Raw genomic sequence first — 27,020 nt, forward strand, 5'->3', positions numbered from 1 at the left:
ATACTTCATAAAAAAATATCTCTTTCGGCAGATGAATGGACTGCTGGGCCTTTGGCAGATGATCGGGTTATAATCCTTCTGTCACCCCAAGCACTCATCTTCCTGAAAATTATAATGTGTAATGTACTTGTGAAGTTCTTTACCACATTCCCCAGCTCTTAAACCACTCAACCAGTGTAAAAGCTTTTTACATATGTACCTCGGGAACTTAGATTGTCATAAGATTAACCACTGTACAGTATTTGCAGTGATTTATAACTAGATTTAAAGTGAATTGAGGCACTTGTACCCAATTGTAGAGTTGTGCATGAGAACTACTTCAAAGAACCCAAGGTCACGGATAGCATTAAAAATTGTATTTATTCACAAAGCTGTCTCCTTCATTTTGACTGTTCGTTTCTTCTAGCCTTTGCTGTCAGTGTGGTATCCCAATTCCACCAAATCCAGCAAACATGTGCGTGGACTGTTTAAGAACCCAAGTCGATATCAGTGAAGGCATACCAAAACAGGTCTCTGTTCATTTCTGCAAGCAGTGTGAAAGGTATAATGTTTTTCTGTTTTTGATTATATTTGTTTTCATTTGATTTTTTTTCTCAGCTATATTACACATAAAAAGACGATAAATGACTTTGAGTACAAAATGCGATACAATCCTAAAAGTGATGCTTCTTTTGTTAGGGCTTGTGGTAGTCACTGGGTATAGTGCAGAATTTTCTATGCATAATGTTTAGAGAGGTGCCCAGGTCCACAGTGCTAATGCACTCCAAATTTGATGACCAGGTTGGTCCTTTTAGACACTTGAATCTCTTACAATTGAGAGGATTCGTGGTCAAGATTTACTCTAGAAAGTAGAAACTCAGATACACGATGACACAGCAAATAACAGTCAGTTACACCAATGTCCAGTTTCATCCTTGTCTTTGGGGGAAAAAAGTATTTTATTGATTAGCAGGTAAATAGATGATTTCTTTATACAGTCGAAGAAGACCGGAAGGTGCCAGCACATTCTGGGGGTAGAAAACAAGCCTAATCGTTATTGTAGTTAACGCCACACAAGTTTTCTTTTAAAAAATAAATCTCCCCATGGCTAGTGTTATCCTATTAAATTATGACTTGGTTTAACATTGGGATCTCTTAAAACAGTCTGGGCGATATCTGAAGTAATGACAAAGAACACCTTTACTCGTGAACATATACGTTTATTAACTGTGAGCTTCATAGAGGCAGCAACGAAGCGTGAACCACCATCGCCATCCAAACTCCAACTGACACTTCAACTGTCGCTGTTGGAACCGATCGGCAGAAACGTTCTACACAGATGGAATGCTAGGGCGGAGGCAGTCAAACCCAGTGAGAGAACTAAGCCTATTACAACAATATCCTTTTGCAAAAGCTTTCTTCTCACACATGGAAGTGGTGGTGGTGGGGGTGGGGGGTTGCTGGGGACCCTGATGGGGAAATTGTGGTCCCAGAACAGCCACCACAGTAGCCAGCAGCTGAGTTCGTAAACAAGGCAGAAATTAAAGGTGTTACCTCAAAAAAGTGATTCATTTAAGAAGCCCATCACTCACACCACAGTAAGGTTTATTTTCTCCATTGATAATCTAATAGTATAGCCAACAGTGCTCCCATGTACTGTACCTGGTGTCTGGTTAGGGACACAGTTGTAGTGTTTCAGAAGTCCTACAGCCAATGATTACACATGCTTTGCTATGTTTTTTAATGTGCCAGATATAGTAGTGGGCCTGTGTATGAAGTCCCAATGACGCCTGCATCTAAGAACTACCCGTTTTGGTCCAGAGTTTCTGGTGGTGGGCATACCCATTGCACATGGGTGTTCACTGTATTTAAACTGTGGTCTGGGTGATAGGGTTAGGACATAACTGCAGTTTCAGTCACCTCCATCTCTGGAACCATACAGATGGAAGGATTGTTCAGATGATTCTGTGATTAGAGCAACCTCCTCTAGTCGTCAACAAGATTTGACCTCCCGCTGGATGTGTGAATCCTGACCATCTCCCATCTTTATGGGTATGAGGAGGAGGAGTTGCAGGCATCGTATTGTCTCTTGACCGGTTCAGAACATTGCTGACTCATCAGCTCGTATTCAAAAAGGTGACAGTGCAGTTCCTGAACCCAGTTAATGTTATGTTTGGACAGCACTCCAATTTTAAAAAAACTACTGAAAACCTGAATCCGTGCAGCCCGACTCCTTGTGCTTCTCTCTCATCTAAGAACTTGGGGGCAGATGTATCAAACAAATTTTTTTCTCGCAAACGCTGCAAATCGGTAAAAAGCAGCGTTTGCGACAAAAAAATCAGAAAATGGAATGTATCAACTAAAACGCATCGCAATATTAAGGAATCGCAAATTTTGCGATTCCTTAATATTGCGTAAGCATTTAAGGAACCTCAAATTGCGATTCCTTAAATGCTATGTAAGAAGCAATTAAGTTTTGCAAATTTATACTAAGAAATCGCAAATTACCACCAACTTGAAGTTGGTGGTAATTTGCGAATTCTTTTACAAATGCACTTTTTGGCATTTGTAAAGGTGCCATGTGGCGCTCCTACATGCCCTTAGGGCTTATATGTGCGCCATATGCGCACACATGTAAATTTCAGTGGTGCAGCAGGGTGTCCTTAAGACCCCCTTGCACCCTTGAAATTTTTCTTAATTTGCGATTAGCAAATTGCGAATCGCAAATTGAGAATAACTTTCCATTCCTTTCTATTGGCCTCCTGGACCATAGAAATGAATGGGAAATTATTCCTTAATTGCGATTAGCAATTTGCTAATCGCATTTAAGGAATTTTAAGAAATCGTTAAAAAAAGCAAATTTTTTAAATACATACCATTTTGCATTTCTCAAATAGCGATTCTCAAAAAATCACCATTTGAGAATCGCAAATAGGCATTTTGATACATCTGCCCCCTGATTCTGCTCATATAAACTCTGAACTCTTCTTCCATTTTAGGCCCAGATCCTTGTACTGGGGTGAATGTATGGCATTGTTCTACATTCTGTCCATCAACTGTGTTTTTTTCACTCTTCTTCCATTTCCGCACAGCGCCAGAATGCTCCTTTGGGAGTGACAGTAGCGCTCTACAAATAAAAAATGTGTCATTTGGCCCTTTCATCTGAAACTCCTAGTCTAGTGCCTCAGAAATATGCATTGGGAAGCCTGTCCTATTTAAGACTGGGTGTCCGATGCTGGTCTTTGTGTTCTGAATAGGACAGTCATGCAGAACACAAATCATTGTTCACCACACTCTGGGTGAAATCTTCCACCAGGCAAGGCCATTTTTTGTTCCTTTTCAAAAAACAAAAACCCCTCCTTGGCAAATTTGGATTTGTGGAAAAATGTCAAATAAATAAATCCTGGAAGTTCCAGCAAGTTACCTTGGTACGGCTAGCTGACTTCATCGATCAGTTTTCCTAAAATGCAAAGATTCCCTGCCAGACAGAAGAGAAATAAAAATATGCAGTCTGGTTGCTGCAGGCCGCCTCCTAACTTTTCCAAATGCACAAAAATATAAAAAATAAAAGGTACTTGGCAGTAAAGGCAACGTGATGTTCTGTGCTCATTAAAAGAAAATGGCTTTTTTTAATAAGTCCATCATAGAACAGTAAAGTTATTTGACCTACTCCTAACAGGATTCTTAAGCAAGATGAATGCATGTCAATAATTTTCCAACTCGAAGAGGAATTTCGTTAATTACGGTCTAAGCCAAAATATAAGTAAGGCAAGCCAACATTTTTCTTATCAAAAGGAAAGACAATTGGCATGTACTTTACTAAAGGGGAAAACTAAGACTCTGTTTTTAAACATATCAATCCTTTAAAATTGGACAGTTTCTCCTCAAACAGGTATGCAGTTCCACTTTCAGGCGTTAAACTTTTTTATTTTCAAATAAGGGTTATTTCAGTTAACTTGCCACCTGACTGCCTACAAAATGGTTTCCAGCTTGATGTGTTTTGACTAAAATCGGAGCCAAGCGTACCACACTTTTTTTTGTTTGTTTGAATGTCCATTAAGTTTGACTCCCTATGTAGTTCAAGAGAGCTCAATATGGATTAATGTAGTTTTTAGGCCCACAGTGAGATGCAGGCAGTATGCTTTTGACACTGAACAATGGCACTGATCTTGCAATTTGCATTTCAGACGTTTTAGTTTTACCCATTATGTCTGTATAAATGTTCGCTCTCATTTCCTTTTGACTTTGAGAATGTGTCTCATTGCAGAAAATGTACTGGGCATAAGATGTTGTACAATGTAGCTTCTGCTAAATGTCATTTTTACGGAATACTTATGTCAGTGTCCTATTCACATGCATTTCCCTGTTGCTAAAACGAAACTGATAGAATCTTTCATTTTACTTCCTTGTTGTTTTGTTTCATTCAAAAATGAATTCTACAATACAAAGTTAGCTCAGAAATAACGTATTCTTGTTTTTGACTTGGAGTACGTGAACTTCTTTATACTCACAATAATGAAACTTTTTTTTTTTAACAATTCGTTGGATACATTTGAACAAGCACAGTAACCACACATATAGTCAGCATCTCTCAAAATACAAAAGCATCTTTGGCCTCATAATGGACGGCGCAATTATTGAATTGCATATTTTCCATATCAATGGCATTTTCACACATCAATTAAACAACAATATTCTAAAATTTGCATTAGAACAGGTGAAGTAGTCAATTATTTTTTACAAATGTATAACTTCCACTTGTTTGCTTTATGGCCCTACTGCCATGTGGTAATTCAATTATATCATTCCACATGGGAACACCTCTCTCATGCTTTGACCCCTACTCATGTATGTCAAGAAAGTGTGACCATACTTCTAGAATTTCCTTCTCTTTAGCTGTAGATGATATAGCGAGCTGTTCCATAGTTGTAAGTTAACTAAATTACTACAGTGAGCCCTCCTCTCCCTTTCTTTTGGATTGTCTAGTACCTCACGAGTTGCATCTTCTGCACTTGGAAGGCTCTTGTGGGAATGTGGGTTTCTGTTGCAGTGCCCTCCCACATTTCGCCTGGCATTTGATGCATCTTTGACTGTGGAGTACTGGGACCCTGCTAACCAGGTTCCCAGTACCAGTGTTCTTTCCACAAAACTGTTCCACAATTGGCACAACTTCAGACCCCCTGTAAGTCCCTAGTAAATGTAGTAAATGGTACCCTGGTACATAGGGCCTTGGGAATGAAGAGGGTCACCTAACCAAGGTCTTGCTAAGTGCCATTGTAGCCTGCATGCCTTGGTGCAGACAAAAACGACAAAGTGTACATGGCACACTTCTGTGTGCCATGTCAAAGCAGCACAGCATACGGTATAGGTAGGTCACCCCTCTAGCAGGCCTTACAAGCCCTAAGGCAGGGTGCACAATATATCAGGTGTAGGCTTATCTGCAGGAGCAGATGTGCCCCTACAATATTTGTCTATTTTTAATATTGTAAATGCCACGGAAGCCATAGAGTACATGGGCTGGAAACACATCACCTCGAGTTCCCTAGTGCCATGATGGCTTCACTGAACCCAGGAGTGTTTGGTATCAAACAACTCCTCTTAATAAACTCACACTCATGCTGTGTTGGATTTAATAAAACATGTGCTCGGAGGGCACCGGAGGGGTGCCCCCTGAAAACCTACCAACCCTGGTGTGGCCTCTGACTGGCATTATGCAGCCTGTCACCACCAGACATGTTTCTGGACCCCTAGGCTGAGAGCTCCAGCTCTTTGAGGCCAAAAAACAAAGCCCATCCTAGGCAGAGGTGTCGCACATAGTGCTCAAGTGGTAAGCTTGAAAGGCCTTGCCGCCTTTGTAATGCGATTCCAGCCTCTGTTGCTAGCAGCAGATGGCCGCCTCCGGTTTGAACTCCCACTTTTGGTGGGAGAACTGTCGGGAACACCTAAGTGAGAACCCCTTGGGTACTGAAGGCAAAATTAATTTCAGTGCACACCATCTTGGAGATGGTGGGACTTATCCAATCTGAGCTGGGGATATGCCCCCTCCCACAGGAGGGTGGCATAATAGTGGGTGTAGACAGACACCCCAGGTGAGAGACCCATTGGTCCTTCCCTGTTGGCCCCAGCTTTACCGGCCTGTCTGCAGCCCTCAACGAACCTGCACCGAAAGACAACCCGTCCTGCAGCCCAGTGACCTCCAAGGCCTTGGGAGGACTGTCTCTCTTTGACAAAGCCCAAGATCTCATGTGGACAGAGGACCTTTCCAGAAGCAACCAACTTTAAAGAACAAAGACCTTTGCCCTGAGGAACCACAAAACCACCGCCGGACCCGACGTCTACGGCCCGAGTCCAGGTGGCCCACCGGTCCTTTGAAGGTTCCCCAGTGCTTCTAAACAAGAGTTCACCATTTGCTGACCCCTGCGGACTCTGCCTTGACGCCTGCAGCCTCAACTAGAAGACTCCACATGACCGCCACCTGCCTAGTAAGACTTTTCCAACGCCTAAGGACACTCCTGCACCTGAAGCCCCTGGGCCCTGGGGAGCGCAACCAACAGTGTCCCCCTAGCATGTCTACTTACCTTGACAGCTGTGGGCTCTCTTCATCCGGCCTCCTGGCCAGAGCCTGCAGTCTTAGTTCTAAACCGATATCCCCCATTGGTTTGCATTGGGCACCCAACCCTCTGTTGGCACTCTGTACCCAGCTTCCCCATTGCCGATGAGGCTGTAAGTTTGGTGCTGCCTTGTGCCCCCTACTTCACTTACCTTAACCCCTGGAGACTCGGTTACCAAACAGTGTTATTCACCAGTGTGCAGCGTACCTTCGATTACCCCCTTTCTCTGTTGGATAACATTGGCGCCAGATTCCGAATTTCGACCCTGCACCTAGCCACTCCTGTGCCACTGGAGATGCAGATTTGCTACTTAGCTGAACCATGACAGGTTCTGATTCTTCATCCTGAAAGCCAAGACTGTATAAACCAAATTCTTGTTTTCCTTCCATAAGTTAACATATCTGAACTGAAAATTGCACTAAATGTCCACTTTTTAAAGTAAAACGCATTTCTTATGAAAAACGCACCTTTTTGCGTATTTCTTGGTCTTAAAATAAATCTTGAAAGAAGCTTATTTTTCTAAAATTTGTTTGGATCTCCTTTTTGAGTTGTATGTCATTTATTACGCACTGTGTGCATAACAAATGTCTTACACTCCTCTGTGTTAGGCCTAAGGCTGCTCGACCACACTACCAAAAATAGAGCACTTTGGGTTTATATTGAGGCATGTATACTTCTGGGGGAATCTCTGGACTCTTTGCCCAATATAACCACTTAGTGGTATATAATGTACAGAGGCAGCTTCCTACAGCTCTCCTTATCCATAGATATTCTTTTAAACATTACAGTTGAATGAAATGGCTCTCTTACCACCTTAATGTCTGCATCAATGTAGATGCTGTCGGCATTCGCCTTCAGTCCACCTTCCAATTTGCAGCAGGTTACCATCGTTCAAGAAAGGGTATCTTTGCATTATTGCGCTTTCAACATTAATAATTAAGTCATACCAAGTAAGCTCATAGTATCGAGAGGCCAATACTAAAACAGACGTTTGCTCATTTTAATGTGTAAATCAATGTAATCTTTGATTATTTATTTTCCTTATCTCTTCCACCTCTGTGCTCAAAATCCTTACATGGTGGGTATATTGTTCTCTTGAAATACTCCCACGTATTTACTATTAGTGCAGTGATTTGTATCAGACCAATCAACCTTTTTAAGATATATATGCAATTTTGAACCTAAAACTATTCCTTTTGTTGGAATATGGAACAGTCCGTGTTATAATTTCTTGAACGGTGTTAAAGCATTGAAGCTCAAATTGCATATTTGGTTTGCAGAGGTGTAGATGCCAGCAACTAGTATACTGGCGCCTGACATTTCTTTGTTATTTTAATGGGCCCTTTGATAGTGCGCAAATGCCACTAGTGTGCAGGCGTGTCAGGTATGCAAAGTGTGTTTGTTATACAGATGTATTTTTGGAATGCCAGCGCACATATGAATGTTCTTTTGTAGAGGCTGGTCTAGGTTGGTGTAAGTATACTTAGTCTTTGCTTTTCTTTCACACAGGTATTTGCAGCCACCAGGAACATGGTTACAGTGTGCTTTAGAATCCAGGGAACTTCTGACATTGTGTCTGAAAAAATTGAAATCATCCTTGTCAAAGGTTTGTATTTGTTTCAAGGGATGTTTCATCCTTTTGGATCTGTTTCCAAACAACACAAGAGCAGCAGCTTTGCTGGGTTAATTGAAATATGCAAAGAAGGGAAGGTTAATAATGTTTCAAGTTTTGGATGCAGTAGACAGAAATGTTTTTCAGCATCATTCTGTTGTAGTTTCACAATTTGTGCATCCTCTGCCATCGATTGGTAGGGGCCTGAGTTTCTAGTTTTTTCTTTCTTTCTCTAAACGTAAACATTTACGTACCAGCCAAGGGTGTGCCTGTAAGCAGGCTCCTTTTGGATGTAAACTTCCCATTGTGCAGAGTGGTAGCACATTTCACAAGAATTTTATATATATATATATATCTATCAAGATCACAGCCCTCCTGACAGCAAGACGTTTTTCAGCAAACATGCAGGAACGGACCACCACGCAGTGAGATTTCTTTCGTGCTTTTATTTTCCCTTCAGCAACATGACTCGTTTCAACCGGGTTTCCCCGGTCTTGATCACATATTGATTGATCTATATATTATTGTACTTATTCAATGATTTTTCCATTGAGAAACCTGTTAGCGCTGTAGTCCGTTTTATCAAGTGCCTTTATTGGTTGGTCTGAAGACGAGCAAGTGATTGCTATAAGAATAACTAACAGATGATGATGCTAATCATAAATGAGTTGTCAAATGTCCTTTTTTTTGTTTCTGTGCAAAGAGAGCAAGACTCAAACATGTCTTCACAAATTTCTAAGCAGCAGAGAACCATGTATTGACCGAATGGGGTCATCCTGTAATTCCTTGTTCTAGAGTCCCTGATGTTGGAAAGGGCAGATGAGACCCTCTTCCTCTGTTATGTACTCTGCAGATTAATATCCATCAGTTTTTGTACTGTGTGGCAGGTTGTACTACCTTGGCCAGTCTGTCCTTAAATTTGTCACACACATCTAAATGAAAGGAGAAAACTGGGTCATTTCAGGCCAGTTTACTTCCATTGTCTTGTGCCTAAAACCAATGACGTTCATTAACCTATAGATTGTTCTTTGCTGACGGAGGATATCTTATTTGGTCTAGTATAGTAGGACTAGTCTTTCAAACATGACCTTTATCTTTACTGGAAGTGTAGAGCCATTAACCAACAAGCCTTTGCAATTTGCCTGAAAAGAAATAAACCAGTGTTAAGTTTCCTGAGACTTTACTAAATATGTGCCAGACCATAGCCCTGTGAGTGTAAAATTGATGCAACCAAAATAGATATTGCATGAACCTAAAAGGTATTTTAACCATTGCTGCCACCATCTTGATCAGGCCTCAAAATTCCTACGTGGACAGCCTTCTACAAGGCCCAAGTCTTTTCTTCTAGTCTAAGTTTCTTCTCCTCCAGCACTATAGCTGCCAGTTTGGCCTTCAGCTCCCTTGCTGATTGCCTGTCACTGAGGTCCAACTTGCGGATGGCCCATTCAGAAGGGTTTGTGCTGTCAGAATTCACTTTGCTTCCCACTCCGGATGGTGCACTAAAGAATCCATATTGGACAGACATTTCTCAGATCTTGCTACCAGTGCAGAACTCCACTGAGCTTCTTTGTACCTTTTATCTTCAGGTCTGCACCCTAAAGTGCGAGAGAAATTTATAGATCATCTTTTGTTGGGCAGTAACCTTTCTGGAGCTGAAGTATTGAACATCTCCTTATGAAGACTGAATTGAAATGTGTGGGTTCAGAAAGGGATAGTCCTCCGTCCAGTTCCTACCATTGACAAGCTCAAATAAACAGTATTTTCCAAATGCTGTTGTTCGTCATTTTCACCAGTTGGAAATATGTCTAACAGAACAAAATATTTATGGAGGGGCAGCATTCGCCAACACATATTCAGTGTCCTCGAAGAGACTCTCCCACGTCTCAACACCTCCGGTCGGAGCATTGCCTCCGTTCCTGCAGCCATCGAAGAAGTACAACGCCGATACTTGAGTCCTTGATTTTATCCAGAATGAAAACGCTGTGCAGTTTCAAGCCATGTGACCACTAGTTCCTCCAGTACGGGAAACGCTGTGCAGTTTCAAGCCATGTGACCACTAGTTCCTCCAGTACAGGAAAGTTATCAGTCACTCGTGTGCAAACTACAGCAAGAGTCTTAAACTGATAGAGAGATGATGGAGAAAATCGTAAGCAATTAGAGTAACTAGAGGTACTTAATTGTCCCAAAAAACTGGTAGGGGTAGAGGGGAAGCAATCATGCCTAATTTGTAACTGTGGGTTCATCAACCATTTAATCAAAAAGAAGAATTCAGACCTTTAGCTCTTTCGTACAAAAGGAAATTTGCCTGTGCATTCCATATCCAATTCTGCCTGAGAGTCCTCTTCAACTATTTGGCTGGTGTGCCTCTTGGGATGCAGGGATTGTCTCCCCAAACATGGCTAACTGGCTTGTCAAGGCATTTACAAAACAGTACAATTGATCATATTCATAGATTTTGATTTTGGTTTTTATATAGTGCACAATTGCCCTGGGGCGTCTAGGCGCTTTGCAGCGGAGGAAGCCGGGGATGGTGCATTAGTTTGAAAACAGCCATGTCTTTAATAGTTTTCTGAAACCGAGCAGTGCTGGACAGCGTTTGATGGTCAGCAATTTTTCTGCCATGTTTAGGTCGGCACATAAATAGGAGGAACCCATTCATGATTCCCTTCAAATGGAGCATCATTCCAGATATATAGGAAAGCATTTCTTTCAGGAGAAATATGTTCATCTTTTATTGGTTGGGTTGCTATGGACCAAAGAGTACCGTTGATGTTCTGTGTTGTGGTATCATGCTTTTTTCCACTTTTGAAAGCCAGGCTTCACGTAAGAAACCTGGCATTCGCATCTTTGGGATGGCTCCAAACTTTGTGAAAGAGGTTCTCTTCCAGGAACAGGACACCGTGGAAAGCATATCTTTGGTGTCCTCATTTTGCCAACTCCCTTGCTGGGACTCTTCCTATCTCTCTATATCGAATGTGAAGACCATTAGAAAGAGAAGGATATACCCCGTAAGAAGAATGCTGTTTCCACTCCCATCTCCATTCCCCTCCAGGGGCCATAGGGGATTTTCTGGAGAGGACACGACCGACAGCATATTTGGCTTAATCATTGGACCCACATGTCTTCTCTCTCCAATCAATCAGTAAAGTCCAAATCTTACCTCTACTTCCTGGATCACAGGCCATTTTAGATTCACTTGTTTGTATGACATTCTTTAAACACTCGGAAAAGATGGAGGGCTTTCAGATTTCCACATCCTACAGATCTCACGCCTTGCCAACACAATAACATAAAAAAATTAACTTAGAACCAACCATACCCAGTTCTTCATTTTGCATAAGCCCAACAAATATCAAATGAGGGCTTACCTTAATCTGTTTACCCAGTATTTCTCCCAGAAAATTACAAACCGCAGTCCAGTATGGCATGATTTTCGGGTACTCCAAGAACATTTGCAGTTATCTGCTTCTATATGCATTCATCTTGGGCAGTTATATATATTGCCTGTGACCTTTGACAACTTCAATGGAGGCCAATAGACGTGATGAATAGTATGGGATTCGCAGTCGATTCTGTATATACAGCCATGTTCTTAACGTGGAACTTAGAATCTTCAACCTCACCTTTTTTAAAACTTTGGGTCCCCATATTTAACAAGAAAACGATGCTGACCTTGGTAGACCTCACCAAGCATAGCTGCAAATAGTAAGCCCATTGATTACCTATCTGGCTGGTTGGCTAGCATACAGATATTTTTAAAGTGGTGAGCATAACAATAGGCAAGCAAGTCCTTTAGCGCCAATCCTCCTGCCCCCAGTCTCCTTCTCAACTTTTTCCAAGCTATCCTTGGACCTTGTGACGCCCAAATAAAACTACCATTTTTTTTCCTGTAACTTGGCGATATCCTCCTTCCAAAAAGTTAGTGGGATTGAATTAAAAAGAAAAGTGATTTTTGGAGGAATAATCATCTTTATAAGGTTTACCCGACCATACATATTTAACGCTAAAATTGCCTATTTTAACAAAAGACACTATATCCTGGCTAACTTTCTTCCAGTTCACTTTTGGAATGTCCTCCAACTTCTGTGTAATAAGCACCCCCAAATAACGCATTTGAGTTTTGGCTCCCTGAGTTGTCATCCTTTGATTCCACTCCATAATCTCAGTTTTTTCCCTATTAACCTTGTAACCAGAAATTGAGCCAAAACTCTCCTCCTTCCTCATCAAATTAGGGATTGCCTCTTGCGGATTGGTAGTGGAAAGGATCAAGTCATCTGCATACAAACCCAATTTCGCCTCAAACCCATGTGATATAAAAGGGAAAATCATAGAGTATGCCCTAATTAAATTGGTAAAAGACTCTATATATACATCAAATAAGAGCTGAGACAGTGTCACCCTAGTCTTGTGCCTCTTGTAATACTAAACCAATTGGAGAATTCTCCATTAACCAACACCTTGGCCCTAGGATTCTGATATAGATTTTGCACCGCCTTCACCATATTTTTTGGAAAGCCAAAGCTATTTAGGGTCCTCCAAAGATGCATCCACTTCACTTGATCGAAGGCTTTAGCAGCATCTACTGCAACTATAGTTAATGGAATATTTTGTGCCTCTGCCATATCCACAACTCCCATCATCTGGAATGTTAACTTATTAAGTTGCCTCCCTGGTATAAAACTTATTTGATCAGGGTGAACAACCCCTTTTATAATAGCTGCTCGTGATGCCACTATTCCTGAAAAAAATCTTATAATCAGTGTTTAGAAGGGATATAGGTCTGTAGGAATCCACCTTCTGTGGGTCTTTATTAGGTTTTAAAATTAACTTAATTGTATCTTCTGACCAAGAAGTAGGGGTGATTTCTCCTGCCATATATATTCCATTGTATAGGGATTTTAAAGTAGGCAATACTTTATCCAAAATGCATATGTTGACCTCAACTGGAAGACCACCTGGTCCGGCTGATTTTCCCCTTGCCATTTTTTTACACTGCACCCTGACTTCCTATTCTGTAATCTCCACTCCCAGGGCTCTCTTCTGTTTATATGTTAGCTGTGGAAGTATTGTCATTTTTAGCCAATCCTCTATACTCTCTTGACCTGGCGATATATCCTCACTATAGAGATCGCTCCTATAACATCGGGCATCCCGACATATGTCTACATTCGCATAAAGCACTTCCCCTGACTCTCTACTAATGAGGTTTCTTATTGTGCTTCTGGCCCTATCTGTTTCACCTTCCAGGCCATCAATGAACTGCATTTCTCTTCATAGGATAAATAGTTTTTTATCCAGTTGCGCCTGGAATTTACCCTGCAAATTCTCCTAGTCTTTAACTAGGGCGGACACATTACTTAAGCCGTCCAACGAGGCCTTCTGTAAATCCCCTTCTTTCATTCTAGTCTCCCTAATTCTGCTCTCTTCTTTCTGTTTTGCTAGCCTCCTTTTTCCCCGTTATAGATTTTAATATCCCCCTTAAATATGCCTTAAAGGCATCCCAGACTATTTGCTGAATCTACATTTATCTGGAAATACTCCGCAGTTCTCTCCCTCAGATCGCAAACCTCTTACTCATCCATTAATAGTCATATCTAGCGTCCACCTCCTTTGCCCCTCCTTTTGGTGGAGCCTCAAGGACATAGCCACAGCTGAATGGTCATATAAAATTGCTGGAATAGGCCCGGGACGCCTTTTTCTACCTCTCAGCCCATTAACATTTCATATCAAAAAACGCATTGGTTTCGACTTATCCATATTCAGCTCTTTTTTCCCCCAACATTTAATCTCTTTTAACATGTGACACACTTTGTTTACCCGTCTCCCCTTCAGAGGTTCACATCCAGAGGACAAATTAAGTTTCTTTCTTCCCTATGCGCCCCATACCCAGTGCCCCCCTCCCCCCCGGGAAACCTCCTTTCTACTGCCTGGGCGATACAATCCGCTCTTCGTGACCCCCCCCCCCCATCCCAAAGCGAAAGAAAACTAGAAAACCACAAAAAGAAGAAACAACCTAATACTACATCCTATACTATATACAAAATCCACACCCTACACCTACACCTCCATCACTATATTACAAAAAACTCATCTCTCCATCTGTGCTAGGAAAGTATCGACTTCCTCCGGGTTACTAAAGTTGTACTAAAGTTGTACATCTTATTGCGCCACATTATTTTTAGCAGTGCTGGGAATTTCATCTGCACCTGAGCTCCCTTACTCTGCAGTTCGCTCACTCTGGTTCCCAACTCCCACTGCCTCTGAGCTGTTCTTTTCCCTAAATCTGACCTTATTTGATAACTGAAGACTTCATAATTTAAAATGCCTTCCTTCAAAGCTATTCCCAACACCAGCTCCTTCACAGCATATGTTTGGAAGTTTATCAAAATTTTCCTAGGCATCTTCCTAGCCAGATTTAGCTTAAAAGAATCCCTACGGACTCTCTGGATCTCATTCTCCAGCTCAATATCTGGTCTATTGTTCAAAATTCATTATCTTAACAGCTTACATACAAAAGCCTTAATATCCTTCTTCTCAGACCCTTCCGTAACTATGAGGACTCAAGTTATTATGTCTTAACTGTGTCTCCAACCTCTCCATATCTTCCTGCAGAGCTCTATTCTGCATTTTTGGTTTCTCTATCTCCTTTGTATTCTTCATCACAGCCTCTGACGGGACCTTCACTTCCCCTTCCAAAATTCCATTTCGCTGTAAAATATCCAGTTTTCCTCCCAGAGTCTCGCATTTGTCTTGAATCCCTTTCTGATTCGTCTCAGAAATCTCAAGTCTCATCAATATCTGATACATACTTCAGTGCAGTGGATCCATCAAGTGTTTTGCTTTTCAGCAGAACAGACTCTGTAGTTCATTTTGCTGGTATTTCAGCTGAGGATACAAAACGAGTCTGTTTTGATGCTGTGGAAAAAAACAACCATGATTAATTGTATCAAGAAACAAAATTCCACCCTGTTTCCAGAGACTCGGTCTGTGTCCCTTGGATCTGAGAATAAAGGATTATCCCTGGGGACAATGCATCCAACAGGTTGAGCCGAATATGGCATTGAACCCACAGACCAGCTTTGGGAAGAAAAGCGTTCTGGTTCCAAATGGAGATGTTGCCAGTACTGACCTCAAAGGTTGACCAAATCTAATTTATTCTCTAAAGCAAACAAAATGCCAAATGAGCAAATCCCAGAATCGCCATTCAGATTTCCAGGGCTGTGTTTTCTGGAGCAATCCATTTTGATTTTCTGGTCATGAGCAAGTCACAAGATCAGATAACAATATTTAAGACACCTGGCTCCAGCTGTAGAGACACAGATGAACCTACAACAAAGCAACTAAGTTGGGAGTATACAGTCAAAAGCACAATGTAGTTTGGTGTAGAACACTATCAGACCTCTTCCTGTTACACTAGTATAACATTTCAAAGACCGATAGGGTGAACTGCTTCTTGACCAAGAATATTAATAGGATCAGGCTTCAAATCAACACCACTAAACAAACTTTCATCTCACCATGCACAATTCACAAGTGAATAACCTTCAAGTCGTGTTCAATTACAAACCAGTTCCTTTTAGGAGAAACATCTGAACTCCTCCTCAGTATAGTAGGTGCCATTTCAAGTATCTCTCTGATTCAAGTAATAACTGGACAGATCCCACTACTTCTGATGAAAGCAACCCTAGAATTCCACCCATCTGACCAGTTACACATCCTTAACACTTTGCCGTTTCTGTGAAAGATACTTGGAAAGGCTGTTTCCATTCAGCTGGTTGATCACCTATGCAAGATTCAAGCTCTGCCTAACTACTAGTCTGTCTTTGGATCATGATGTAGCACTGAAACTTCACTCTCGCATCCCTGTCTCAACACAAGAGCATTTGAAGGCAACTCTCCACACTTCCACCGGTTTATCAGAGGACTAAAAAAACACATCATACACATCATTAGTGGCTTGCCCTAGTTCCTCCTTTAAGTCTGTTTTGTGTTTGAAACCTGCTAGTTCTTGCATTGACTTGCCTTCCTCTTTGTTTATTTGTCTCTCTCCTGAAGCATAGTCTCTTTACTATCCTTTTAGTTTGCTGCCTCTCGCTCTCATGCGCTACTCGCTCTCTATCTCTTGTGTTCCTATCTCCTGCTAAATGTCCCCACCCCACTTTTCACCTCAACCTCTTGTTGCTGTCTCGTGTGCTTCACCCTCCAAGTTACTCTTCATGCGCTGATGTTTCCCCTTCTCTTGCCCAGCTTTATGTTTATGTTGTTGCTCCCTCTATCCTTAACTACATTGCACCCCCACATCGTCTGTCTGTCCATCGGTAATCCCTGCATCCCAAGAGGAGTACCTGCTGGTTATTTTGGAGAAGACTCCCAAGCAGAATTGGATATGGAATGCAGAGGCAAATTTATTTCTGTATGAAAGAGCTAAAGGTTTGAATCTCTTCTTTTTGATGAAATTGTTGAGGAATCATAGTTACAAATTAGGTATTAATGCTGCCCCTCTACCCCTACCAGTTTATTTGTTCAATTAAGTACCTCTAGTTACTCCAATTGCTTGTGACTTACAATTTCCTTCATCATCTCCTTATCAATGTAAGACTCTTGCTGTAGTCTACACATGTGTGACTGATAACTTTTTTGCACTGGATGCACTTGTGGTGGCATTGCTTGACATTGCACAGTGTTTCCATTCTGGGGAATATTAAGCACTCAAGTATGTGAGTTGTACTTCTTTAACCACTTGGCTGCTAAGGGTGCTCGATGAGCTCCATTGACTTTCCATTGAAATCAATGGAAAGTCCATGACGAGTTACCCTTGTCATTAGCGCTGAAGGGGTTAAAGGCTGCAGGAATTGAGGCAATGCTAAGAACTGAGGTTTTGAGTGGTGGGAGGTTCTCTTCGAGGAAACAATGTATGTTCGCGAATGCTGCCGTCCATAAATATATTGTGCTGTTCGACACATTTCCTGTAATCAATTGCTTATGTTTGAAATAATTCCATGTGAAATCTTTAACATCCCAAGATGTGGTGTTTACAATTCAAAAACTAAAACCTTTCTCACCCATAAAACCCTTGTAGCAAGAGATTTATCTTAAACCATTGGCGGGAAAACTGTCTTGCAAAAATTATTTTACAGGATGTCTCAAGCTAAGTTTTTCATCAACTGTAAAACTTCACAAAGTGCAAACTTTTTCGTGTTTGCGTACACAAATTTAATTTGGCCAACGCCTTTTTATTGATTTGTAAATTATAATATATCATTTTGAGTGAAATATCACCACTTAGCTACTATTTGTGTGGTTACATAAGTCTGTCTCTGTATATATTTTTTTTTCATAATTATTTTAAGAAAGACAGTGAATGAGAGGACAGTTACTTGGCTTGACTAATTTTCTGGATAAGACTGGTAGCAGAAAAAGTAGGTTTCACAAATTTGCTTATATTTAAATCTGTTATAGAGTGCCATTTAAAACTCTCAGCCATCTTGAGTTATACCTGCCACCTTCGTCAAGACAGTGCTACAGTCTGTATTCCTGGACTCTTACCAATTTAACTTTTGTGCGCGTATATTTTGTGTACTTTTTTGATTGTAATGATAAATAATGCATTTTACTATCAAGAACTAGGCATGATTTGTTACCATATTTTTTATTTCTATTTATTACGGTTGAAGGTGCGGCTCATAGATGCAGGCTTTGTTTGGACTGAACCTCACTCCAAGAGACTTAAAGTCAAATTAACTATTCAAAAAGAGGTAAGTAAAGTGACATGACTTGATAACTATAACTTTTATGCATAAGGCCCCTTTTTCTTATGAATCATTATTTACAGTGTACTTCGAAGGGTCTTACCGGTCATATAGGACAGCATTGTAGGTGACCGAGAACCTCCGATTAACAGGAGTTCCTACAATACATACATCGGAGATGAGTAAAATATTTAAAGCCTTTCATGTGAAAGTAATGGTAATATTAAAAGCTTTTCACTGAATGTTTTATAAAATGTTATGTATGTTAAAGCAGTCACATGTTAATGTTTTTGAGATTCATGACTTTGTTCATGCTGATGAAGTTGGTATGGTTGCTGTAATTAGAAAGTTTGTCAGGTTTCAAAATGGTTACTTGCTAATGGAAGCTAATTTGACCGGATGAGAAATAATGTTTTTCAGGTCCTTAATGGAGCAATCCTGCAGCAAGTCTTTGTGGTGGAGTATGTGGTTCAGTCTCAGATGTGTGATGACTGCCACAGAGTGGAAGCAAAGGATTTCTGGAAAGCTGTTGTACAAATCAGACAGAAGGTATGTTTTGTTATGCTTGTTTGATCAAGGTTTTCGCCGGTTCAGTAATCTTCAGCACAGTGTACTTCATCCATCTGTACACTTACAGTTGGCCAACCACCATTGTGCTTATTAAGGTCAACAAACTGAGACTTGTTTTAAACAAAATGTAGACATAATAGGTGCAACAGACAAAAGTGCGAAGTGGAATGGAGTTACACAATTGACTTTGCACGTACTAATAGGTCAACCAATATTATCTACATTTTCTTTTTATTAAAAGACCAAGTAATATACTGTATTGCCTCATTTAATCCCTTTTCCTGGTTTGCTTGATAGATCCTTTTACTATAGTTATAATCAAGTTTGGTTGGACACACACTTTGTTGTTTTGTAACTACTTTCAAACCAGAAGAAACAACAAAGAGAGCCAATCCGTTGATGTATTGTAAATTGTATATATGTCGATGTTGTACGTCTTTGATTTGTGAGTTCAAACCTTACTCATAATTGATTTCAATTGAGAGGATCCCCAGCTCATTCAAATTTTAGACCTTCGGATTGCCAAGTCCAATCTTAATGTGTATACTTAAACTGTACCTTTTCTTGGTGTGAATGAACTATTCAACTGGTGTTCATTATTTATTATAGAATTATTTTAGTATGACATGCATATTTTCTCACTAATCGAAATTGCACAGATTTTTCCTCTGCAATTTGGTAACATTGTTTTCGGAAACGTTGTAGTTCCGTTGAGCATTACAAAGGTTTAAAAAATAAATAACAGCAGGTTCAAATTTAAGCTAAACTTTTTTTTTTTTGTTATTTTTTTGCTGAGACTATTCACCCCCATAAAACACTTGGTGGGAGAATTCTCATAGACATTTAGAGTAAAAACTGTCTTGCAAAAATTATTTTACAGGATCTCAAGCAAAGTTTTTCATCAACTGTAAAACTTCACAAAGTGCAAGCTTTGTCAAGTTTGCGTACACAAATTTAATTTGGCACACACCTGCATCATTTTCGTTTCTGAATTAGCTTTGTTAAAAATACTCACAACTGAAAACTACTAAATGTTACAGGCATTAGAATCGAATTAACTGACTGAAGCTTTAATTTACAAAGTTTAATATGGAATTCTGATTTGCATTATTCATAAATTATTAATGTTGTATCCTTTACAGTTATGTGTGGTAAGTTAAAAAGTATTGTCACACCAGAAATAGTATTTTTCAGTAAATTAAAACTAAGTGGAGGCAAAGAAAGCACAAATGTCAGGTAAATTTAGCCATGCTGTACGAACAGCACAAAGGCCTATGGCTTTTGCATTCATTTTATCTTAATTTTTCCCTGCTCATTACTGCAGAAGGATCCTTTTTTGGTCAGGGTACTTTTGTGCCTTATATTGCTGTCCATGCACCATGTATTTACTTCTGAAAGGCGATTATGACAAAATTCCACATTCAATAACCTGCTTGTCTCTTTTCTCCGTTCCTTGCTGTGACCCGATCTGCTATGGTGGAAGTGAGCAGCTGTGATGAGTTTTTAAAATAAAATTGGTTTTATTCTCCTGTTGGATGAGACCTACTTTTTTGGAGAAGCAAGGGATATGGCAGTATTTGGAGTCGTGCAAGACTATGACTGTGTTTAGTACTACTGCCTTAAAGGGGTGTTTATTTTTAAAAGGTACAACATTTCTCTGTCTGTTGGTGAGGCTATATGAACGTATTGCCTCTCTCCCTAGAGAGCCCTTCCGTTTAAAATCCTGTGAACATTTGAGATTGTTGTGGAGGTGAAGAGGGTGTTGACATCACGTTCCATATACTTTATCTTGTAAAAAAAACCCTGTTTTGTTTTTAATTTTAGGTTCCACATAAGAAGACCTTCTATTACCTAGAGCAGATCATTTTGAAGCATAGACTACATCAGAATACTCTGCGTATTAAAGAAATTCATGGTAAGGAGGGCACTGTTGTGAGAGTTCACCTCTAAGTGACATATGATGTCCTAACATGTATCTGAGAGCTAAAGGTGTACAAGGCTAAAAATACATCTCTCAAGTTGCCATCATAGCTTGCCAAGATTTGAGGTAAGAAGTGGCCCAGTAAAAGTGCTCATCCTAGTGTGCCAAGGATATTGAGGCGGAGAAATGCTCCATTACAAAAACTCATCAAACACTGCCAAAGATTCCGGGTAGGAAATGCTCCACTAAAAGTACTCTTCCTAGTCTGCCAAACAGATTCAGATCTGCACAAATAAAGGGGGCCGTCATACTGTACATAGAATGTCAAGGTAAGATAGACACTACAAAGTGCTCAGTGTAGCAGTGTAGCATTCCAAAGAGATTCTGGGTTAGATGTGCACCACTAAAAGGTAACAATTATAGTGTACCACAGTTTCACAGCAAGACCAGCATCACAAACATTGCTCATCATAGTGAGTTAGAGATTCAAGCTATAACTCAATACTAGAAGTCTGCAGTATACGGTGCCAAAGAAGTTCATAATTCTGTAAGTTGAGGTTGCATTCTTCTGACTGATTACTTGCAACAGATCTGTGGTTTTAGCATATTTGTATTTCGATGTAAAGAATGCACTCTGCAGACTAGCCTAGAATGCCCCCTTTATCATGGTTCTCTGCTATAAACTTGTTGATTAGTAGACCGTTTATTAGACATGTAGTTCATTTAAATACCAATTGAATAATCTGCATATTTTCCAGTTAAAATAATATGGCCCTATGCAACATGTTTTCAGATCAGGAGTATCATTAAACTGCAGTTCAAACAAGTATTTCCACAGTGCTTAGGACAAATATCAGGTTTCCTGATACAACAAATCGAACTGGAGGAATCGCCGCTTACTGCCTTGCATATTTCATTTTAATTCACTTTAAAGAGGAAACCCACTGGGCCCTCAAATTTAAGCCCTTGTGCTTTGGTTTTGGCTAAAACCCTTTGTTTATAGGGTCTACACATTTTAAAAAACTGCATGACGTACAATATATGCTTCATTCGAACAGTGTTAATATACTTCTCTTGGTACATCTACATATATAACCCAATGAGGTACTTCTACATATATAAACCAATGATTTTGTGCAAGGTTGATATCTTAATGAAAAATGTGTTATCAAAATTAAAAAACGCTATGTGCTTTTTTTTTTTGATGATGTTTTCGATTTATTTTCAGAGGGCCTCGATTTTTACTACGCTTCAAAACAACATGCCCAAAAGATGGTGGAGTTTCTTCAATGCACAGTTCCTTGCAGGTCTGTGTTTGTACCATCTCTTTTGGATTGGATTTTTGGATTTTGTAAAGTGTTTCATGGCAGCAATAGGTCTCCTTAATTTACTCCTGAAATGTTACTATGGCTTTCTTCCTACTATAGAGTTCGGCACACGTAACCTTGTTTTGATAGTGATCTGCTGTTTTATTTTTTGACACTTCATATGGGATATAATCGCTAAATTTCATCACAACTGTAGGAAGCTGGCTCTCTAAACTAGGTACACTGTGCTGGGAGTCCAGGCAACCCTTATTGGTTTACAAAGGCATCCCCATCCGATAATCTATAAAAAGCCTTTTTTAGATGACCACTGAAGTGGGATGTTAAATATGAGTTTATTTTTGGGGTTGTAAAAGAGTTCATGATGGTCCAAGCATGCCGACGTTTTGACAATAACTCTTTGTCTTCCAAAAAGGATTTCCATTTTGCTGCCGAGTTAACACATTTTTTTAGACTTGCCTTATCGGTCCCAGATTTCCAGACGGCTTCCAGTTCTAACTTTTCCACGCAGAGTATCAGATACTTTCCCCAATTGTTCACAGATTCAGATTCCCCCCGTTTTTTAATTTCCTCCCAGCTTAGCCAGTCCAATGTATCTGGATCTGCAGATCTAAGTTTGCAACAGAATTTCACGAAACCGCTCATGCTCCGGAACTTCTGGTTTTGCAAACCAAATTCTAGCCTAACTTGGGAGGCTGAGACGGATTTTGGCAGGTTGAAAACCGCTTTGTAAATTTTGATCTGTAAATCATTTAAAAGTTCCACCTCCTTGCCACACCACGTGACTAGGCCGTAAGATAAAGTAGACATAATCTGCGCTGCCATCGCTTTTAAAAGATGGTTATGGTTAGGGCAATCCATTTTTTCTTTTAGGGAGCGATACGCAAAGATTAAAGATTGTGCTTTTGCTTTTAGTGCTGTTTTGTGGTCCTTGTTGTTTGCTCCTCTTGTTATTGTAATTCCCAAGTACTTATAGTGATCTTGTTCTTTCACTTGTGCCCCTTGGGCCATCCATTTGTACTTTAGATTTTGCCGGTCAACTAGGCGGACCACTTTGTTTTTTTCCTTGTTAAGTTCTAAGCTTTCCCGTTCTAAATACAAGGTTAATTTATTAATGGCTCTTTGTAAGCCGATTGGAGTCTTGCTCAATAATACAATATCATCCGCATATTGTAGGTAATGTATTGGATTATTTGCCAATGATGGCGGATGGCTATCTGCAGATTCGATCGCATTTGTTAGGTCGGAGAGAAAAAGGTTAAAAAGGGTGGGGGCTAATACGCAGCCTTGCTTTAGGCCTTGGTGCGTTTGGATGCTGCTGGTTGTACTGCCACCATTTCCCAGCTTCACTCTTACCCAAGTACAGTGGTGTAGGGCTTTGACGGCTCTTAAAAGTTGGTATGGCATCCCCCAGCTCTCTAATTTGCCCCACAAGCGCTCTCTGTTCACCCAGTCGAATGCGGACTTGATGTCTATGAAACATGCATACAAACGGGTGCCATTTGCTATTGCTTGGTCCGTTAGGATAGACAGGCAAGTTAGGTTGGTTGTTCTTACCATTCCTTGCCTGAATCCTGTTTGGAATTTTGGCATAACCTTTATTTCTGATATCCAGGCTTGTAATTTGGATAGGATGCAGGAGCCGTAGAGTTTGGCCTCTACGTCTATTAGTGATATCAGTCTAAAATTTGAGGGGTTGCGGTGATCGCCATGCTTAAAAATTTGGTGTATAATGCTTCCTTTCCAGGAGGCTGGTAATTCTGCTCGGTTGTAAATTTGGTTGAACAGGGGCGTTAGGGTCTCTGCCCACAGGTCCGGGTCGTACTTGAAGATCGCATTCGGCAGCCCGTTTGGTCCTGCTGCACCCTCAGACTTTAATCTTGAAATTATTGACCTCAATTCGTTTTTGGTGGTTAGGTCAACTAGGTCTGTAGGCCCCTTCTGAGGAAGTTCCTGCTCGGGTTCCCTAAATTCCCTGTTCATAACTCCTTTTGGTTGCTCTATGTTAACCTTCGCTGCTCCTGAATCTTTAACATGACCTGTATCTTTGTTGCTGTATAGATTTTGCACGTGTCTGATCCAGGTTTCTGCTCCGACCCCAGCTTCTTGTTGGAGTTTTGCCCCTTGGTTAAGCTTGTTTATGATACCCCAAAAAACCCGGCTGTTTGGATGTTTTCCCGCAATTAACAGTTTGTTCCATATTGTTTCTTTATATGAGTACTTTGCGGCCCTAAGTGCCTTCCTGTAGATGTTCCTGGCTCTCCTCAGATTAGATTTGTTTGCCACATACCCCGAATTTTTTTGACTTGCGAGGGCTCGGACCTCCTTGGCCACCTTTCTTTTTTTCGCTCTAAAGTCCAGGTTGAACCAAGGCTCCTTCTTGATGTTGGGGTTGCTGTAGTTCCCCAACCTTGCTGGGAACTTTTGCTGCAGGACCTGAATCATTTGCTCCCATTTGGGTACTAGGTCCTCCTTCTTTTGAATTCCTAGGTTGGCCATATGGGCTTTAACTGAGTCAGTAATGTTGCCCAACCCCTCTCCATGCCATTTTAATTTTCTCAGATTAAACTTTGATGCATGGTGCAGAAGAGGGGTCGTTGTTGGCGCCATAATTGGTGCAATATTCAAAGTTAATATTTGTGGGAAGTGATCACTTTCTGCTCGTATTTCAATGCCAAATGATATGATGCTGGTGATTAACTCATTGCTTACTATTGAGTAGTCAATTGTTGAGTGAACCCTGCCGCTCAGGTATGTAACAGCTGCTGGCATATCCCCCTTTATGTTGCCATTCAGGATAGTCATTCCATGTTCGATTAACCTGGATGCAAATTTTTTTCCACTACTATTTCCCGTCATCTTCACCTTTGCCTTGTTTTGGTCAATGAGGGCGTTGTTAAAGTCCCCGGAGAGGACCAGAGGGTATTGCGGGTAGGTCCTTTGCATGGCCTTGATAAGTGACAACAGCGTTGCATGTTTTTCTATTTGTGCCGTTTTATCAGGATGGATGTAAACGTTAAATATTATAATTTTCCAGGGTTCAATCCTCGATGACGAGGCATCGGTGATTCTGGTCACTTGGGCCCACTTCAGGCCCACTTCTATCTCATCTGATACCCAGTTGTATTTGTGGGTTACGTAAGTTGATAACCCACCACGGGGATGGCCGTGCATGGAGGGGCTTTCTGCATATATTTGATGTTCTTTGAAACCTTGGACAGGGGTTGATTGCAATTTCCAAGACTCCTGGATCAAAATGATGTCTTGTTGTTGGAAGAAGGCACTGGTTTCGTAATCGTGGGCCATTTCTCGAAAGCCATGCACGTTCCACGAGCAAATTGAAACTATTGATTTAATTGTTTGATTCTGGGGGAGCGTTTCATTCCGCTGGGTTATGGAAAAGATTGGATCTGGGTTAGGTAGTTTTATTGCACAAGACGTTTGGTATCCAAGACCAATCTGTTCTGTCAGCTTGATGAAGGTTGTTTATTTGTACTTTGTGACTTTCAATTGACGGCTTAGGCGTGGATGCCCTGGCGCCGCGTAAGCAAGAGGTGTATTGACCTCTACTCCCTTTTCCCTAGTCTTGGGCACATGTGTTTGGTTGTAAGGGATAGGGGTACCTCGAACGCTTGTCGCATTATGGATATTCCCTATGATTCAAATTGCGGTCTTGCGTGGTATATCCTTTCTACCAGGTCCTTTGAGGCCCAAGTTGTTACTGTTTCTTCAATGGGCGCATTGATTACATTTTGTTGAAATTCAACGGAGTTGAGATCTTTGGAAGTAATTTCTTTTAAATCCGATATTTCGTCAAACAGTTTTAACAAATTGCCTCGATTCAAAAAGTCCCGTGGACCCCTAGTTGGATATTCGGGAATAAAGGTTAGCTTTAAGTCAGACAGCTCTGGATGAGTGCTTGGCTCCTTTTGCGTTGTACCTACATTATTAGCTGGAGGGTTATAAGGTTGCGTTCTCTCGTGGGCGTGGAGGGTTAGTTGTTGTTCTTGCGCTTGCTGTTCTACCTCAATTGAGTTTGGATTTTTTTGGATTTTAGCTTTGTTGATTGACTTCATTTGGCCCGTACTTTGGTCCCTTTGTATTAATGAACATTTACGTTCATTTTCCGAAACTGTGATTTGCATAGGGGATGACGCAGTTTGAAATTCAAGAGCTACTGCTGGGCCAGGAAGTTCGTGTGCATTTCTTTCAAGTATTATTGGTGGTTGTTGCTCAATAGTGATTTTTGTGCCGGGATTGCGGACCTCTTTGAAAGTGCATTTGAAATCTAAACTGTTTTTTGCCAGGGCTGTTGTCAGCCCATATTGCTCACGGCCTCCCTGTTTGACCGCTTGTTTTGATTTCGATTGCTCTCTTCCCTGTTCTTGCTCTTGTGGTTGCTGATTGGATGTTGTAACCGTTTGTCTGTTTTTTTCCCCTGTGTGTGGTGATCTGGTTAATTTAACTCCTGACCTGGGGCCTTCGCCTCTAGATATGAGTGATGTGTTTCGGCAGTCAAATCGGTCTGTCGGGAATTCCTCACCCACTGACGACCCGTTCAAAGGACTGGAATTGATTTCGTGGTGGGTATTGGTGTTAAAAATTGGGAAGATTTTGCTTGGTTCTGCGTTTGGTTGGTTCTTGTACTTGAGCCTGGCCTTCCTAGCCCTTTTCCTTTGTCTCTTTGTTGGGTTGTCCTCAGATGTGGGTTGTTGGGTAACTTGAATTTCTTCGACGTCTGAGACTGATTTATCTTTGCCGCATTCCTTTGATAAATGTAGTTGATCCGAAATTTGTTTGCTTCTTTTTTGGCCGTTTGTGAGCTTTCTCGTGGGTGTTTGTGGTTTCTCCGGGGTATGCTTAATTTCTGATGTCTGGCTGTGACCACGAGATTGTTTTACCTCCCCTAGAATGTCCATCAAAATTGCCGGGAGGCTTGCCAGCTTTTCTATGATACTTTCACATCCGCAGTTTCGTTGTTGATTCTTCCCGCTGGTTTCTGGCTCTGAGTTCCCCTGAGTTGTCAAGAGCAATGAAAGGGAGTCCAGTTTTGCGTTTATACTCGAAATGTGTCCTGCCACCAAAGTAATAAGGTCGATCTGGACTTCCATTTTGTTAGATTGGTAACTCAGCACCCTTATTGCTTGCTCTAGGGTGCCTAACAAAGATTGGGTCCATGACGTGGCGGGCTCAACATTTAGGATTCTACTTGAGCCCTTAGGCTCTGAGTCCAACGAGCTCCCTGATGAAATT

At 40.9% G+C, this 27,020-nt stretch overlaps 1 protein-coding gene across 1 annotated transcript in view; it reads left to right on the plus strand.

Annotated features, from left to right (window-relative positions):
- NMD3 (NMD3 ribosome export adaptor) overlaps nucleotides 1-27,020 on the plus strand; it is a 110,965-nt gene that overhangs the window by 22,951 nt on the left and 60,994 nt on the right. The window contains exons 3-8 of the mRNA XM_078668096.1: nucleotides 407-541; nucleotides 8,100-8,196; nucleotides 17,877-17,957; nucleotides 18,372-18,500; nucleotides 20,346-20,436; nucleotides 21,671-21,749. Coding sequence (XP_078524222.1) covers nucleotides 407-541; nucleotides 8,100-8,196; nucleotides 17,877-17,957; nucleotides 18,372-18,500; nucleotides 20,346-20,436; nucleotides 21,671-21,749 — 612 coding nt within the window. The remainder of the gene's footprint in view (nucleotides 1-406; nucleotides 542-8,099; nucleotides 8,197-17,876; nucleotides 17,958-18,371; nucleotides 18,501-20,345; nucleotides 20,437-21,670; nucleotides 21,750-27,020) is intronic.

The sequence above is a fragment of the Lissotriton helveticus genome, chromosome 11 (genome assembly GCF_964261635.1).
Source record: "Lissotriton helveticus chromosome 11, aLisHel1.1, whole genome shotgun sequence".
In the NCBI taxonomy this organism is placed as follows: domain Eukaryota; kingdom Metazoa; phylum Chordata; class Amphibia; order Caudata; family Salamandridae; genus Lissotriton; species Lissotriton helveticus.